This window comes from Penicillium malachiteum, assembly GCF_028827825.1.
Source record: "Penicillium malachiteum strain IBT 17515 chromosome Unknown utg000001l:1.0-8184562.0:1.0-8186909.0, whole genome shotgun sequence".
Taxonomy (NCBI): domain Eukaryota; kingdom Fungi; phylum Ascomycota; class Eurotiomycetes; order Eurotiales; family Aspergillaceae; genus Penicillium; species Penicillium malachiteum.
Window position 1 is genome coordinate 6,476,780 of NW_026643094.1, and position 14,544 is coordinate 6,491,323.

Below are 14,544 nucleotides of genomic sequence, written 5' to 3' on the forward strand. Positions count from 1 at the left end.
TATCTTAAGACTCTCAGTTTCTGGAACACGTTCTCTCTTATTAAATTCACAATGGCACATAACAAGTCTTGGATTTCACGCCCCACATTCCACCAGTGCCATCATCTGAAAGTCTCACACTTTCGTATCCTCCGACTGAAATTTTCAGTGCAAATTATTGGTGCAATTGGTATGCCCCCAGAATGGCGCTGCTTGCCTCACGTCGTGCTCAAGTGATGCTCCAGCAGGAAACAACGCCGGGAATTTGGGCGCAGTCGTCGGATCCAACTCAGCCTAGTTGCCCCTTGGTGAGGCATCGCACACTTTCGCTGGCGTCTCTGACTGGGAGGGCATCCACTGGGTGTATAAGGATATTTTTGGAGTGAAAGGTTTTCCCGCCCCTGTGTTAAGCCGCGGATCCTTAGTCGAAGGGTCATTTTGTGTTTGCCCAAGCCGGACGCGGTAGAGGAGTCAGCGTAAGCATTTCCAATACCATGGCTGTCACGGCGCTTAATATATTTTGGTGGTGAGGAGGTAAACTCAGGGAGTCGCATAGCCATGTGAGGACCGAGCTGAGGCCGCTGATGGACAGGCTTACGAACGCGTACGGCCATTGTCAGAATAGTAGTAGCCATAGGGACGAGGAAGCTAGGAATGTAGGTTTTATATGCTTGTTCCAGACCAGATGTATGCGAGAAGTGCGATGATTACCCTGTGAGCCTCAAATTTTTGTCAAATTATCCCTCAACGTCAGTCTCCAGATGCCTTTGCATCACTCTATCCACGGCGCTGAGGACTGGAGTAGTAATTGGGGGCCGCTTATACCGTTGAGACTTAGAATACTAATGAATTGAAAGCCCCGATATGTTATTTTGATGTTTCACCATATATCTAAAGTTGAGATCGCTCATTAATAACTTGAAAAATGGCTGATTTATTGCCAAAGTGCATTTTCCTCAGTATTTCCAATCAATGCAATATATCCATTAGTTGAGTTCGTTCACAGTAGAGATGGAGCCTTGCTAAAAGAGGACTAGAAGAATCAGACCAAAGGAGAACAGGCATTCAAGTCATAAAATAGGCTATTTTACCTACAAAGCTTTCTACTTTGTTAAGACTACAAAAGATGATCCTCTACAGATATTTAATTACAGACATTTAATCGTCAACTGATTTCAGGACACACAGTAGCGTCATTATCAGATAAAATTTTATATGGCCGGGCAAATACTGTATCGATTAAACCCGGCGAAGTTCTGATCTAGAATTTACCATACCCATCGATTTTTGTGCGGACAATTACGTCCGGACTTGATCCTCGATGTTGGTTCCGCGCTGGGCTTCTGTGGCAAAGCGTGGTCACCCATTCCATTTAAGCGTGAGATAGACATCAACGCCCAACAGTCGGACCCACTCAGCCCGCTAATAACAACTAAATTGCTATTGTGTGGACCTGCTGTAGCAACACTGCGTGAAACGATTTCCCGCGGAATCGCCCTTGAGACCACATAAGCTCGAGCCTAAGCCATTTACCCCCGACTCGGTTCCCAAATTTCGATCTTTGGTGAAAATTCTGGCAAAGTCAACTCCAAGATGCGCAGATTTCCCGACGAGCTGTTCGGAGATGTCCTTGGCTCCATACTGTGCGGAGTCGGAGTCGAACCGCACTTTAGATACGCCCCGGCATGTCCTGTCATCTCACATGTCTCACGAGAAACATGCTGGCTCCACTCACCAGCAGGACCGGTCGGTTTCGATCCCTGACAGACCTCCTCAGTCTCTGAGGGGGCTGATGGTTGTGAAAGTATAGGCCGTAGATTCTCACCACCAGACCCACCACGTAACTCGAGGTCTTCTTGGAAAACGAATGGCTGAGGCTGCACTAGATGGCAAAGACGATTGAGGACGCTGAACTCCAGCTTCAGCTTAATGCTATATACTACCGTCTTGAAGCTGACTTGAATATAGTGCATTCTGTACTCGGTGATAAGAAGCAGGACGTTCAGCACCACAATCACCGTCGTAATCCAGACTAGATGATTGATGACTCGCCGAGCTTCTTGTTCGCGAGTCGCAAGTAGCAGCTTCATGGATTGCACTGCTTCTCGGATGTAGATCCCGCAAATGATCAGATCTTGCGCACTGAAGAAAGTCGATTGAATGCGATCAAAGATGGCAGCCGGGGTAGCGAAGCGTCTGTCCCCGCTGTTGAGGCCAAAAAACAGGACAGTCATGGGGATATGGAGAGCGCAGGCATTGACGATGATCATCCAGAGCACACATCGCTGGGTAACTTGATGCTGCACCACCAGGTTCAGGCGCGAGTAGAGCACGACAGCCTGGCCTGTGACCATGGCATACCATCCGATCATGAACGGAACTGACGTTGCAAGGTTAGATGCTTGAGATATAAGCCGGGCCATGGCGGGCAGAGCATGTACCAGGATCCCCCAGGATGCGACCTGCATGCTCCAGAAGTACAGGCTGCGGTGACGCTTGAACTTGTCGAATGTCACAAATGCTATCTCAAGAGCGTTGTATGCGCCGATTGAAAACATGGACACAATTTCAACAATCTCAATATTGTCCATCAGGATTGCGCCTACCTGAGGGGGAAGACTAGCTATTGTGGTATCCATTTCAGATGATAAAGAAATAAAATATAAATCAAGTGTTTACATTGCGGGGATCGGATATACTGTACTAATGAAAGTGTAGCAGGCTTGTTATCCATGGCCTTGCACGTGGCTCAATAGCCTACGTTTGAACCACAATTTGGAAACCGAAGGCTTAATGGTCCCGTTAAGCCTGGTCCTGATAGTGGGACTGTTTCACCGTACATTCATTGACTTCCGGTGATGGCTTTAGTCGATAGAGTATACTCTAGACTGGAGTTGGTACAGCATGACAAATAACCCATCATGATCCATGTTACAATCGCCAAGGAGTACCTGGCAATCACACAGCAGATTATAACGCTGCAGTACATATTGGGCTAAGAAGGCGTCTCTGTCGATAAGCATATCTGAGTTTCAAGACCCATGGATTTTACTGTGGATATTCTGGCTGAATATGGCCTATGTTTTGCGAAGCATCAAAAAATAGATTCTGGATTGATGTCCTTTGCGACGCTTTGGTATGGTTTAGTGTGTTGACAAGTGTCTGGATCGGCAGTAATCAGTCTATGGTTGGACCATCCCGAAAAGTTAGACTGTACCATTCTTTTTCGAATGGAGAATCGTTGAAGACCTTCTGCCATGTAATGTCTTCTGGATTGTGAAAACCGGCCAGATTTGAGATCATGTTCTCTCAAGCGTACATCTTCGGCCCTACTATTTCTACTGGTGGCTGGAAGCCAGAAGTAAACTGCTTATATATTCAATTTCGTATGACTGGCGCCAGATAACTGACAATTATCAATATAACTTGTACGGATGAGTTTGATTAAGTCCGTCCAGTATAGTCGACTTTCAACGTAAAGCGGAAATTGGCCTATGTTGATGTTGATACTGTAGTATGTTAAGGCTTACCAATTTCCACACTATCATCCACCGAAGTACAGTCGTTCTCGAAATTGGCTTGACTAGTACACTCTTCGATTATCTTTCTTGGCCCCGCAGCCAAGACTTTAGCGCAGAACATCTATTGGGCTAGACGCATCAAGCTGAGGGGCCCCGCAGTTTAAATATCGCCGTGCAAGCTCGGGGAGATCACACCGGACCGCAACTTCATGGGGTAGGCTCAATGAATAATAGAAGCTAAGGCCTTGGCAGTAGGGCCGAGAAAGAGAGTTGAAGAGTACACTGGTCAAGGTGATTTCGAGAATGACTGTATGTACAGTACAATGTCAACCGCCACCACCGTAGATCCAAACGACTAATTTTGAGTGGAAAGACTTTCTAGCCTTTTGAAGATTCCAAATAATCGATCCTACGCCTGCAGAGCAACGTCCCTGGTTTTCGCAGAATTGGTTATTATCGGCCCAATTGAAACTGGTGATATCGCCTTCGATCCATGGAAAACTTCCCCTTTCCCAAACCCTGTTATCGGATATGCAGAGGGGACTTTTTAACTTCTATGCAACATAGTTTTAAACCGGTGAGACTGTATTTCATTATCAAGTCGTTCCAAAGTTTACACCACAGGCCGAGAGGGTGAAAAATTGACTAGAGAAATCTGGACCCTCGAACACGAGTCTTCCTGGAGTACCACCGATCGTTTTGCCAAGGAATCGGTACAGGAATCACTGTAGGCCTGTGTGAAGGCCTCTGTTTCTCTGAATTGGGTGATCCACGCGGAATGAAATTGCGCGGTTGAACTAGGGAATCCAGCGACAGCGCAGTTTCTTGGCAGTATTCAAGCACCAGGTAAACTGAAAGTACATTCTTTGCGGATCAGTCAATCACTCACCCCGCATGGTTACCATAAATGGGCAGCGGTGTCTTTTTGTTCCAGCGCTAGCATGTTAGATAACCTGGTTCCCAGATCGATACTTGGCAGGGGCAACTACAAGTTCGTCAACCCAGGCTGTCCTTTAAAGACAAGCACCCCGTCTATCTACCATAAAATTCTTTAAATCTCTGTTTCTACTGTATACTCAATCATCGCTGAAGTGAAAGGCCATCATGACAAAGAATCCGAAGAGTTATATGTATAACCCTTCATTGAGGCCCCAAAGTCCTCTCAAGGACAAATCCAACGCCCGTTCACACCAGGCAAGTGGGTAATTTCATTATTCAATACATTCACAATCAATACACTAACACAGCGGCACCGTTTATGGTATATGTAATGCTCTTGTGCTAACTATCCTCAAGACACACCGTGTGACGAAAGGTAGTTGTCCAGATCGCTCCGATCCAAGTCACCGCAAGTGCTTCCAGATCATCGGTATCGTAGGCCGGGAATTCGATGAAATGGTTGCACAAATGGAGGATCAGCGCACTCAGCACTCCAAGGAGCTACAGCAAATTGCCAGTCAAGAGGTTGAAACAGCATCCAAGCTCCAGGAGATGGTTGCAGCAGCGGAAAAGGCACAATCTGAGGTTGATAGACTTGAAAATAAAGTCAGCCAATTGCAGCAGCAGATAGATTCAGCCCATGGGATGATGCAGGGCCAAATCTCCTGGCACGATATTCAACCATTTCTGCATCAAGTGCGCTGTGAGATGATGTCGATGACTACTCGATTTGGAAATGGGGCGGATGTATTCGAGAACAAAGCTCTCGCGTCTTATTTGCCCGGCTCCGGAGTCATCCATGGGGGATGGGCCGAGGCCGACCCACTGAGCACTCATGGCCACAATACCCTTCCAGAACTCCCATCATCGGGTGATCTCCCGTTTCCCATGGAACAGCCTCCAGCATCAACCAATTTGTATGAATCTGTGGCGTGAAGTGTGCTGAGCTTTGGGTGGATACCAACAAAATTATTCAAAATGTTATTGGTTTATCAGATTTGCGAAGAGACTTTGCCAAGAATGATTTTTTATAAAGCGTGTTGTAGATCCTCGTGCTGACTGATGTCCCGCTTGGTGAATGGGTAGCGTGAGTCATACAGATACCACATCTTAGCCTCCTCAGTGTAATAGTACAGACCCAGAGTGTTCTAGGTTATGGCCACCCCTATGGATCCCCAATTTGCTCAATGAAACGCAAGATTCAAGTACAAGCTGATCAGGGATTCCTATCCGAATCATTTTTAGGCGGCTAGATAGTGGATCAGTACAACGGGGTTTCTACAGTATAGTAGCATTCAGCTAAAGATTCCTTATAACAGACAACGAGACCGGCATAGCAAGGGAACCAGCTATCACGTGCCAAGGAATAGTTAAATTCGAAATTGGCTTCTATGATCCGCACAAGGGACGTTGTTCTAGAACCGTGAGCGGGCATAAATTATCTATTTACTGAATAAATTATAGTAAAATCCATTCCTAGGTAGTCTTCGACGAGGGCGATTTAGCCTGCTTATCTCAGCCAAGCACTGAGTTCTCCGCTGGGGCTTGGAATAAGCATACTAACAAATCTAATGGAGCTATAAAATAATAATGACTATAATGCCCCTGTTATACTGTACTATGGCTTTCATCTTATCTTAAATGGACTATACTCTTGATATACCTTATCATATAATTCACACAATCCTTCAGTGTATATAATACATGACCCATGATTTGATCCAAGCTCGCACCCGTGATTCTCATTATTGAACCTGATAGAGTACACAAGGGTCTTCGGCTCAGCGGATTGACCGGACTCACAACCAATGCTCCAAGCATCCATGTACGATCTTTCAGATCACTGTTGCGAACGCAACATCCGTCCAGTCCGCCGAGTCTCTCCAGAAACTTCCTCTCTTCTTTCGAGGGTTGCCAAACTAGGCTCCATATCAGCTAGGCGGCCAAGCGCTTCATCTAGGTCGCTTTGTATGGTCTTGTTTATGTCAAATTGCTGATCGAAAGACCTTTGTAGAGACCTGTAAAGTCATCAGCCATTAGGTCTTGCTTTGGAGTGCGATGAAAGGGAGAAGTAGAAAGGGCCGGTCTTACTTCACTCGCTTGTCAAGCCTAGATTGTGTGAGCAGGTCTTTCTCAAAATTGGGCTCTGACATGTAGACTCCTACTTACTCTGCAATACATCTAAAAGCCACAATGCTCCGGTTCTTTGAGAGATCCGTCGGGGCTTGTGCATTTAATGTTCTCCCATGGGGTGGTCTCATAGCCTTCATTTGAGGGGCACGATCGCAAATTGCATCCTCCACGTCATCATATAGCTCGGCCCCAGAGGGCTCACCCTCTTCCTGCAAAATCTCCTCATCCTCCGTGGTATCACCTTCTGCGGGCTCAGCAGACATAGTCAACTTGTCCAATTTGAAGGATGGAGACGACAGAGCACGTTGCAGCCTTTCATGAAATTCCTTCTCTCGTCCTTTCGCGTAAGGTTTCTGAGTAGCCCCCATTTTAGCTTTTAGCACTGGGTAAATTTAATGGTGTAAGGGAATACTTTTATAGTAAAGTGCTGGATACAGTGTGGTTTTTATACAAAAGGAATCCTTCTTTCGCTTATATACCTGTTTGGTTATGATCAGGAGCGGTCTAGGCCTATAGGGTACGAAGGTCGCTATTCACTGATTGTATTCAAGATTGGATTGTAAAAGATCTCACCACTCTTGTGAAACCCAGCGGTGGCAACAACAGTGCGTGTATCTTTGAACCTTGGTAGAATTGAACTCTGTTTTGTGTTTTTATTTTCTTCGATTCCCACTGTCTAGCAAGCCATGGATCTGTTGAATCATTATTGTCACCACTTCAACATTAGGTATGTAGTTTTTTTTCACTGGATATCAACAGGCATAGATCCATGGATTTGACTCGCTAGAAGTGTTACATATAGGTCAATACTACACAAACAATCCTCGTCGCAACAGCGCAACCTACTAACGCTTGGTTAAGCCAACTTTTCTTTTCAACAAATTTATGCTTGGCCGAGACGTAGTGTGAAGCTGCTCATGGTCATAAAGACTCACCATATATACTCCTTTAACATTAACGTCGTTGCCACTTCCCCTATTAAAACCGTCATCACATCTGTTGTCTTACAGTAATGTCACCTCGCAGCTCTACAGGCTGGTCCAAATGGGAAAAGAAGAACCTTCTTCCCTAGCTAGATTCAGAACCGGGGTATGTCTTAGAAAGAGCTCGTACAGCCTATGAAAGACAATATGGGATAGATCGAAGCATCAAATCACTCTGAGGAAAGAAATATCATATCCTGCGCAAGCTGAGACGGAACCGGATAAAAAAGTCCTTAACAAAACGCTCTGGCTTGAAACCTCATCAACGTGAATCGGTGATAGGAGCAATCGCAGCTTCGTTGCAGGAGGGGGCATCCAAAGTGTGTAGCGACCGATTACTCCATGCGGAACCGATAAGCCAATCACTATAGGTGACTACGCAGGTTCTTCGGCAGCGAGGACTTATCTATCAGATAATAAAAGCATCTTATCCTTACACTATAATACTGACGCGTTTAGCAGGCTGCTCAACTTCGGTATTAAAAGAGTTTCAGCTGGATAAAATATATGTATCCTCTTGGATCTAGGACTACGTTCATGTGGTATATACTGCCGCAAAGTAGAGTTGTTTTTTTTACTCCTGTCTTACTGCGTGCTTGTCTACATGTACTATAACTTAAGGGTCGGAAAATAATTTTGAAGTGTGCTCGTGCGGGTCACCGCTTTCTTCGAAGAAATTTGTTTTACAGCAATATTCGAAATTGGCTTCCATCATTTGCACAGACACATTTAATCTAGTAGGTGGGTAACATAAACCGATCCAATTGCAGCTATTGAAATTGTAGTTAAGCCCCACATCATATCTCAAAGCAGTATGACTAGATCCAGAATTGGACTAGTGGCAAGGCCCGAGTAGTTTCTTGTGAAAAAAATGGAAGGCGATTTCGAATATTTCTGTACCTTTAACAAACTCTAACATGAGAAATTCTCTACAATTTAATTATAGGCTAAAACTGGATTTGACACTACTTTGTTGAGAGATGATATAAACCTGACCTCTAATGTTATCTGATTGGTTGCTATTCCCCGTATAGAGTTCTAGAATATTCTTTTTTATACAGATCATGGATTCACATTCAAATTTATTGGTGAACTTAAGAACATAATTGAAACTAGTGTAGGTGGCTGGTATAGTGGCTTAAGCTACAGCTAAGGTGGCATTGCGAAGCAAGGACGATACTATATATTTCAATGCATAACCCTGTCTACCTGGACTAATTATATAAAGACCTTGGCTTTGTTGACATTACAAGCTCTTTATCTCTGGATCTAGACGTTTTGGTGTCATTGAGGACTCATTTGCGTGATTCAAATCTTGCGTGGTCTTACTATGTACAATTGGACTCTATTCCAAGGTTTCATCTGCTGTGGGGGCGTGCCGGGGAGATCGGGGAGAACAAGAATCCCCACAGTAGGGCTCTAGACCTCATCCAGAACAGAATACACATTAAAGTGGGGAGACGCTCAAGGCAGTGCACTCAAGGTACACGGGTCGATCCAGCCTAACAAACCACACACCAAATGATATCTACACGGAGGAAAGGACGCAACCTGAAGGTCCCATCAGGGTAGATAGAAGAGAAAAGGATGATATTATAAGCCATATCACAGGGCGGTAAGCTAGTTATATGGCAGAACAACAACATGACATAAGCCGTAGTAAGGGAAGCACTTCCCCACTACAATATATACTATATCTGCGAGGTCAAGGCTATATTGAATAAGGTGTTATATGTAGAAATTAAATTATAGCTCGCGGCAAAGTCTGGCTCGGATATAGAGTTTTTTGGTACTATTACGTAGCCCGTTATTTAAACCAAGGCATTTAAACCAAGGTTTTAGAATATGAGATCACAATATCCACCTATATCGAAAAATGATTTCTTCCTACCACTGTAGGGAGCACTGCAGGGCAGATATAAGTCAGAAGAATAGTCGACATTTCATTGCTTAGTATAGATAGAAAAGGCCAGATGGAGGCGATCTCAGTCCTGTTCAAAGTGGGATTTCTAAATGTGGAACTTGCTAGCCAGATGGCTTATCTCTATATTATTGGACGAATCTTAGTTGAGCTTTGGTTCGGTTAATTTGCCTGAGATAGTCTCAATTAGCGTTAGAGTCTCCTCTATTCTGACTGGTCGGGTTACCGTTGGGGGGAATCCCGACGGAGCCAATGGATTTCGTCCCGGGTCAAGTGGCTGAGGCAGATCCATAAAAACCTTAAGACCATTATTTAGGTTACGACGATGACCAAGGCCGGCCAAACCAACGATGATATATTTGAAATCTAGGGGGTCTAGAGCGCTGAAATACCGTTTAGAAGGCTGATATCTAGATCTTGGAGTTCTCTCGGTTGCTACCGGCTCTGACTAGACTGCGGCACTAACCGCCATACGGTCTTGGTTAACCATGGTCTTGCAAACAAAACAAACATAAATACAGTTGTTTTATCTTCGCTTTTAGCTATATTGATGAAGGTAATATTAGGTTATATTTATTTATTCTATTATATTTTATTATGTTCAAGATAAATTACAATTAATATTGAAAGATTTAATAATATTAAAAGATTTTGATAAATTACAAGTGATCTCTAGAAAATGGAGAGGTTTCGTAGATAGAATCAAATATATATCTCGATAATAGAGAACATCAAAAATTTGAAATCTACATTTTTTAAATTCTCTTGGTCAAATCTTACTAAATTTGATTAAATTTTAACGATAGACTTTAGAGACTCTAATTTAAAATAAACTCTTATTTTTAATTAAATCTACTAATATTTGATAGGAATATTGAATAAAGAAGGGTTGATCTTTTTTTGATAGGGTACAGAGGAAGAATGAAGTTTTCAAAGTGGAACTTCTTTTTGTCTTTATTCTTTTTTTTTAAAAAATGACTATATTCTTTTCTACCGGTCGCATTCAATTAAAAGTTAAGTAATATATAGATCTTAATTTGTTAGGAATAGTAGAATTTTTTTTTGAAAAGAATTGGATAAAAATAGTTTAAAATATCAACATATCACAGGGAATACACCAAATTATACAATTTATAAAAATTGAATAAATTAGCTGAAATAGGATAAATAAGCGAGAATTATGCTAGTGCACTTAACTAATGGTTAACCATTCTGTGGTGTTGGTTAACCGTAAATTTACGGTCTTGGTCTTGGTCTTCATTTGCCAACCGCTAACCACAACGTTGTGGTCTTGATCTTGGGTTGAAGACCAAGACCAAGACCATGCCGCAGTCTAGCTCTGACCTATAGTATGTATCCTATAATACCCTAAGTCTCCCTTGATCCTTTATCTATCCCAATGCGTCACAGATACCTAACCGATTCGTAAGCCGCCCTAGAGACCTAGCTGTTACAATCATTGCGTGGTGTCTATTGATAGTGGGTCTCTTCGGTGTTAACGCCCTGCCAGGAACAATATAGCTGTGGTGTCCGGAGTTCCTTGCCGATTCTGTTCCAGTTCGCGTATAATGATAGTGCGCTAGCCAGTGGAGTCTACCTACTGCCTTTTGTACTTATACTCATTATAGTTGTTATGCTCAATGGAGCTCTTATAGCTAAGTTTAATTACTAAATACCGTGGTATTTTATAGGCACTTGTCTTGCTCTAGCTGGTAGCATGCTTTTCTCACTATTCTCGTCTTAATATTAGGTAATTCCTATCAGCAAGTGTTGTGTATATAATCCAAGTAGAAATTCACTCTAATTATAAAGGGCGATCCACATTATCAAAGGAAAGTATAGATATTAATAAATTCTGGATATATATCTTTGTTTTCTATGCGTCACTCAACATCTCATCGTCCGTAACCTGATCTCAAATATCCATGCAGACAGTATCTTGTCATTGAACAAACTAAAGTGGTCAAAAACAAATTTGCCTTTGGCCAGGTCATCCTGCCTATACGAGCGTCCCCATGCCTCGCAGTTTTAGCGCTCCGCACACTCCTGAATAGGCCCCTGATAGATACGTCGAGCCCGTACGAAGTAGTATACTATCGTGAGTAGCATACTGCACCCGATAGACAGAGCACTCCAGTTCATCTCTCTCATGCTCGGGTGCATTTGGCGAGGCCAAAAACTAAAGAAAACGACAATCAGACAATAGAAAACCGCTAGCGAGTTGATAAGGGTCCCCCACATCCCCGGGCAGTGGAACGGTCCCCACACAAGCTTGGAACCCGGCACATTAACGATTTCGTCACCGCTATCGTTGGATCGACAGATCTGCCCCTGCGCTCGGCGGTACAGAAGAAGGCTCAAAACGATCAAGTAGGATAGGTAAAGACCAGATACGGCCATCGATAGAATGTCATCCAGAGCAACCGAAGAGCCGATGTTGATGAGGGCGAGTACTGCACTAATGACTGCTGTAAGGTAGATGGAGTTCAGCGGAAGCTGCCGGGAAGCCGAGACCTATGAGATGCATCGTTAGATGGTGTCATGTTCCTGGCATTGCAAGAACTTACTTGGCCCCACCACTGCCATCCTGGAACCGCCCGGTCGCGAGAGAAAGACCATAGCTGCCGGGATGCTGCAGCTAGAACCCCAATCAGCGTACAGCAGTAGTTCATCAGGAGAATTGAGCACATCGCCAAAGCCCCAGATTGGGATTTTGTCGCTCGGTAGAACATTTCCATGAACGGATATCCAGTACGAGAGTTCAGCGCATCCTCCGTGTTCCCGACGCAAAAAAGGACCGCAACCAATATGCCCAAGCCAAGACAACCATTGATTGAAACACTGAGCATCATCGCCCGCGGAATGACGACCGATGCATTTTCAACCTCCTCGGCCATCTGTCAGGATTGGTTAGCGATCACTTTGTGTCTGTCGAACTAGCCAAATGCTTACATGCATGACAGAATCCCCGCCGGCAAAGGCAAAAGCACAACTGCTTAGCCCGACAAACCAGGCGAGACCCTGAGAGGGAAAATTGCCCGTATTCAAGAACTGCAGGAATACTTCTTCTTTCGGTTTGTGGTCCGACATGTACGTCAAGGGGATCATCACGCCAAAGAACCCGAGAACGTGCACAACTAGCGTGACAGTCTCAATTCGGGGGAGAAGCTTTCCACCGACCAGGTTCACCGCGAGTGCACAGCCCAAAGATGCCCAAACAATCAAAGTGCCCTGCCATGGCAGTGCCTTATAGTAGCTGTTTCCCAAGATCGCTGCACCTTGGATTGCGGTTCCCGTCAAGAAGGCGAAGGATGCTAGGCCAGCCTGCCAACCAAGAACTGCCAGCCAGCCTGAGATGGTCAAAGTCAGTAATTAAACGGATCTTCTTTGTATAGGTGTTGTGTTATACCAGTGAGATAGCTTAGGAATTTATGACATCCAACAGGAGCCAGCATGGCAGCCCAGTGATACTGGCCTCCCGCGGTTGGTGCCCTATGGCTGCAATTAGTTTCACAGCAACAAATTGACAGACAGCGAGGGGCAAGATACATGGAGACCAATTCCGAAAGGACAACAAAGATAGCAGCAGTACCCAACCAAGCAAAGAGAAACGAATAAATCGTGCCTCCAGAGCCGCCACTGGTATTTGTTAGAATAACTCTGAAATTATCGAGGTGGGACAGACTTTTCAAGAGGTTTGATGAATGTACTAGAAAGAGGTCAGCATTATGAGTATTGATAAATAGTAGCAAAACTCTTACCCAAGTATGCCCTCCCAAGTGCCTAGTATGGTGCAACTAAAGCCAAAGATTGAGAGAAAACCAAAGTTACGCTGTCCGGCTTTAGTAATTGGAGCTTGAGCCTGGGATGAGAGCTATGTACCTTGAGAACAGGCCGCTTCCCTATATGCTGGAGTCGCACATCTTCGCGTTCCTGAGCTGGCCGTCCACTCTCCAGTCTGCTTTTCATCATGATGATCTTGCCGCTGTCCAGCTGGTACGCTTCCATCTTCTCAACTGATTTTTAAAAACGATTCACAGATTAAAGAGATACGGGAGCAGGGTCGGCTAAGTCGAGAAATATAAGAAGAAAAAACAACACGAGATCGATCGCGGAAGTAAGGGAATGTTGGAGAGAATAGTTGGAATGCACCACAAGGGATATCCACGTGTTACATGAATTCAGCCTACCCTACTCCAGATAAGTTCGACAGAATTTGGAATTCCCTGAACCATAAACACCGACTATAAACCGACCTCAACAGATCGTACCATGTTACGAACGGATCCAGGCCTGCTCGACATTGTGAACCAGAGAGGCGAGATGTATCTTCCGAGTCTTTTCGATTACCCTTCGAATGGTGATTCGGCGGTTACAGGCCCCTGGCTTGGCATATCAGTGAGGATACCATGGAAAAGATACATATTGTTGGTTCTAGACAAGACGACTTTCCAGGGACAATTCTTAGACCACTCTGTTTTAGGAAAAGGGAAAAGGGACAAAGGGTCTCATGAATCATTGTATGCAGTCGATGTAAATTTGTGCTTTGAGTTTGGTCGGAAATCCCCCAGATCCTTGCTCGGGGCATTGGGGATTGAATCTTAACGAAGATAACAGCCAACGACTCTCTATTCCGTCCTCTGTATGCGCTCCTAACAGAACCCAGTTACGCTTTAAGCCACGTGCTTCCATGAATCGTATAAGTAGGATATATTTCCAGCTTTTTCCACGGCTGCAAAATCCATAGCTTTTGCTACTCTGGTCAGATTCATTTGATTTTCATTCCATGGCTCTAGCCGGAACCAAAGATGCACCTGTTAACGTCACCGCCTGGTGTCTTCTGGTTACTATAATCCTGGTTGTTTCAACACGCCTAGGAACAAAATATCGACTTATACATAGGTGGACACCTGATGATTATTGCATTATCATATCCCTGGTATATTACTTATCGTCCTGTTATGCAATGATCCTTCTAATAATACTAAACCTTGTATTCGGCTCAGGCATTTGGTATTGCTCAGACCACAACAGTCTCTTTAGCCGTTGCCTCCGGCTATGGAACGCA

The 14,544-nt window shown here is 44.3% G+C and overlaps 2 protein-coding genes across 2 annotated transcripts; both read right to left on the minus strand.

Annotated features, from left to right (window-relative positions):
• Positions 1 to 197: 197 nt before the first annotated feature.
• N7483_002417 (uncharacterized protein) lies at positions 198 to 614 on the minus strand (the record flags this gene model as incomplete). Its single annotated transcript, XM_057085854.1, has 1 exon — positions 198 to 614. One exon carries the CDS (start codon positions 612 to 614, stop codon positions 198 to 200), a length of 417 nt encoding a protein of 138 aa, XP_056952003.1.
• Positions 615 to 1,508: 894 nt separating this feature from the next.
• Positions 1,509 to 2,618, minus strand: N7483_002418 (uncharacterized protein; the record flags this gene model as incomplete). Its single annotated transcript, XM_057085855.1, has 1 exon — positions 1,509 to 2,618. One exon carries the CDS (start codon positions 2,616 to 2,618, stop codon positions 1,509 to 1,511), a length of 1,110 nt encoding a protein of 369 aa, XP_056952004.1.
• Between the last annotated feature and the right edge of the window lie 11,926 nt (positions 2,619 to 14,544).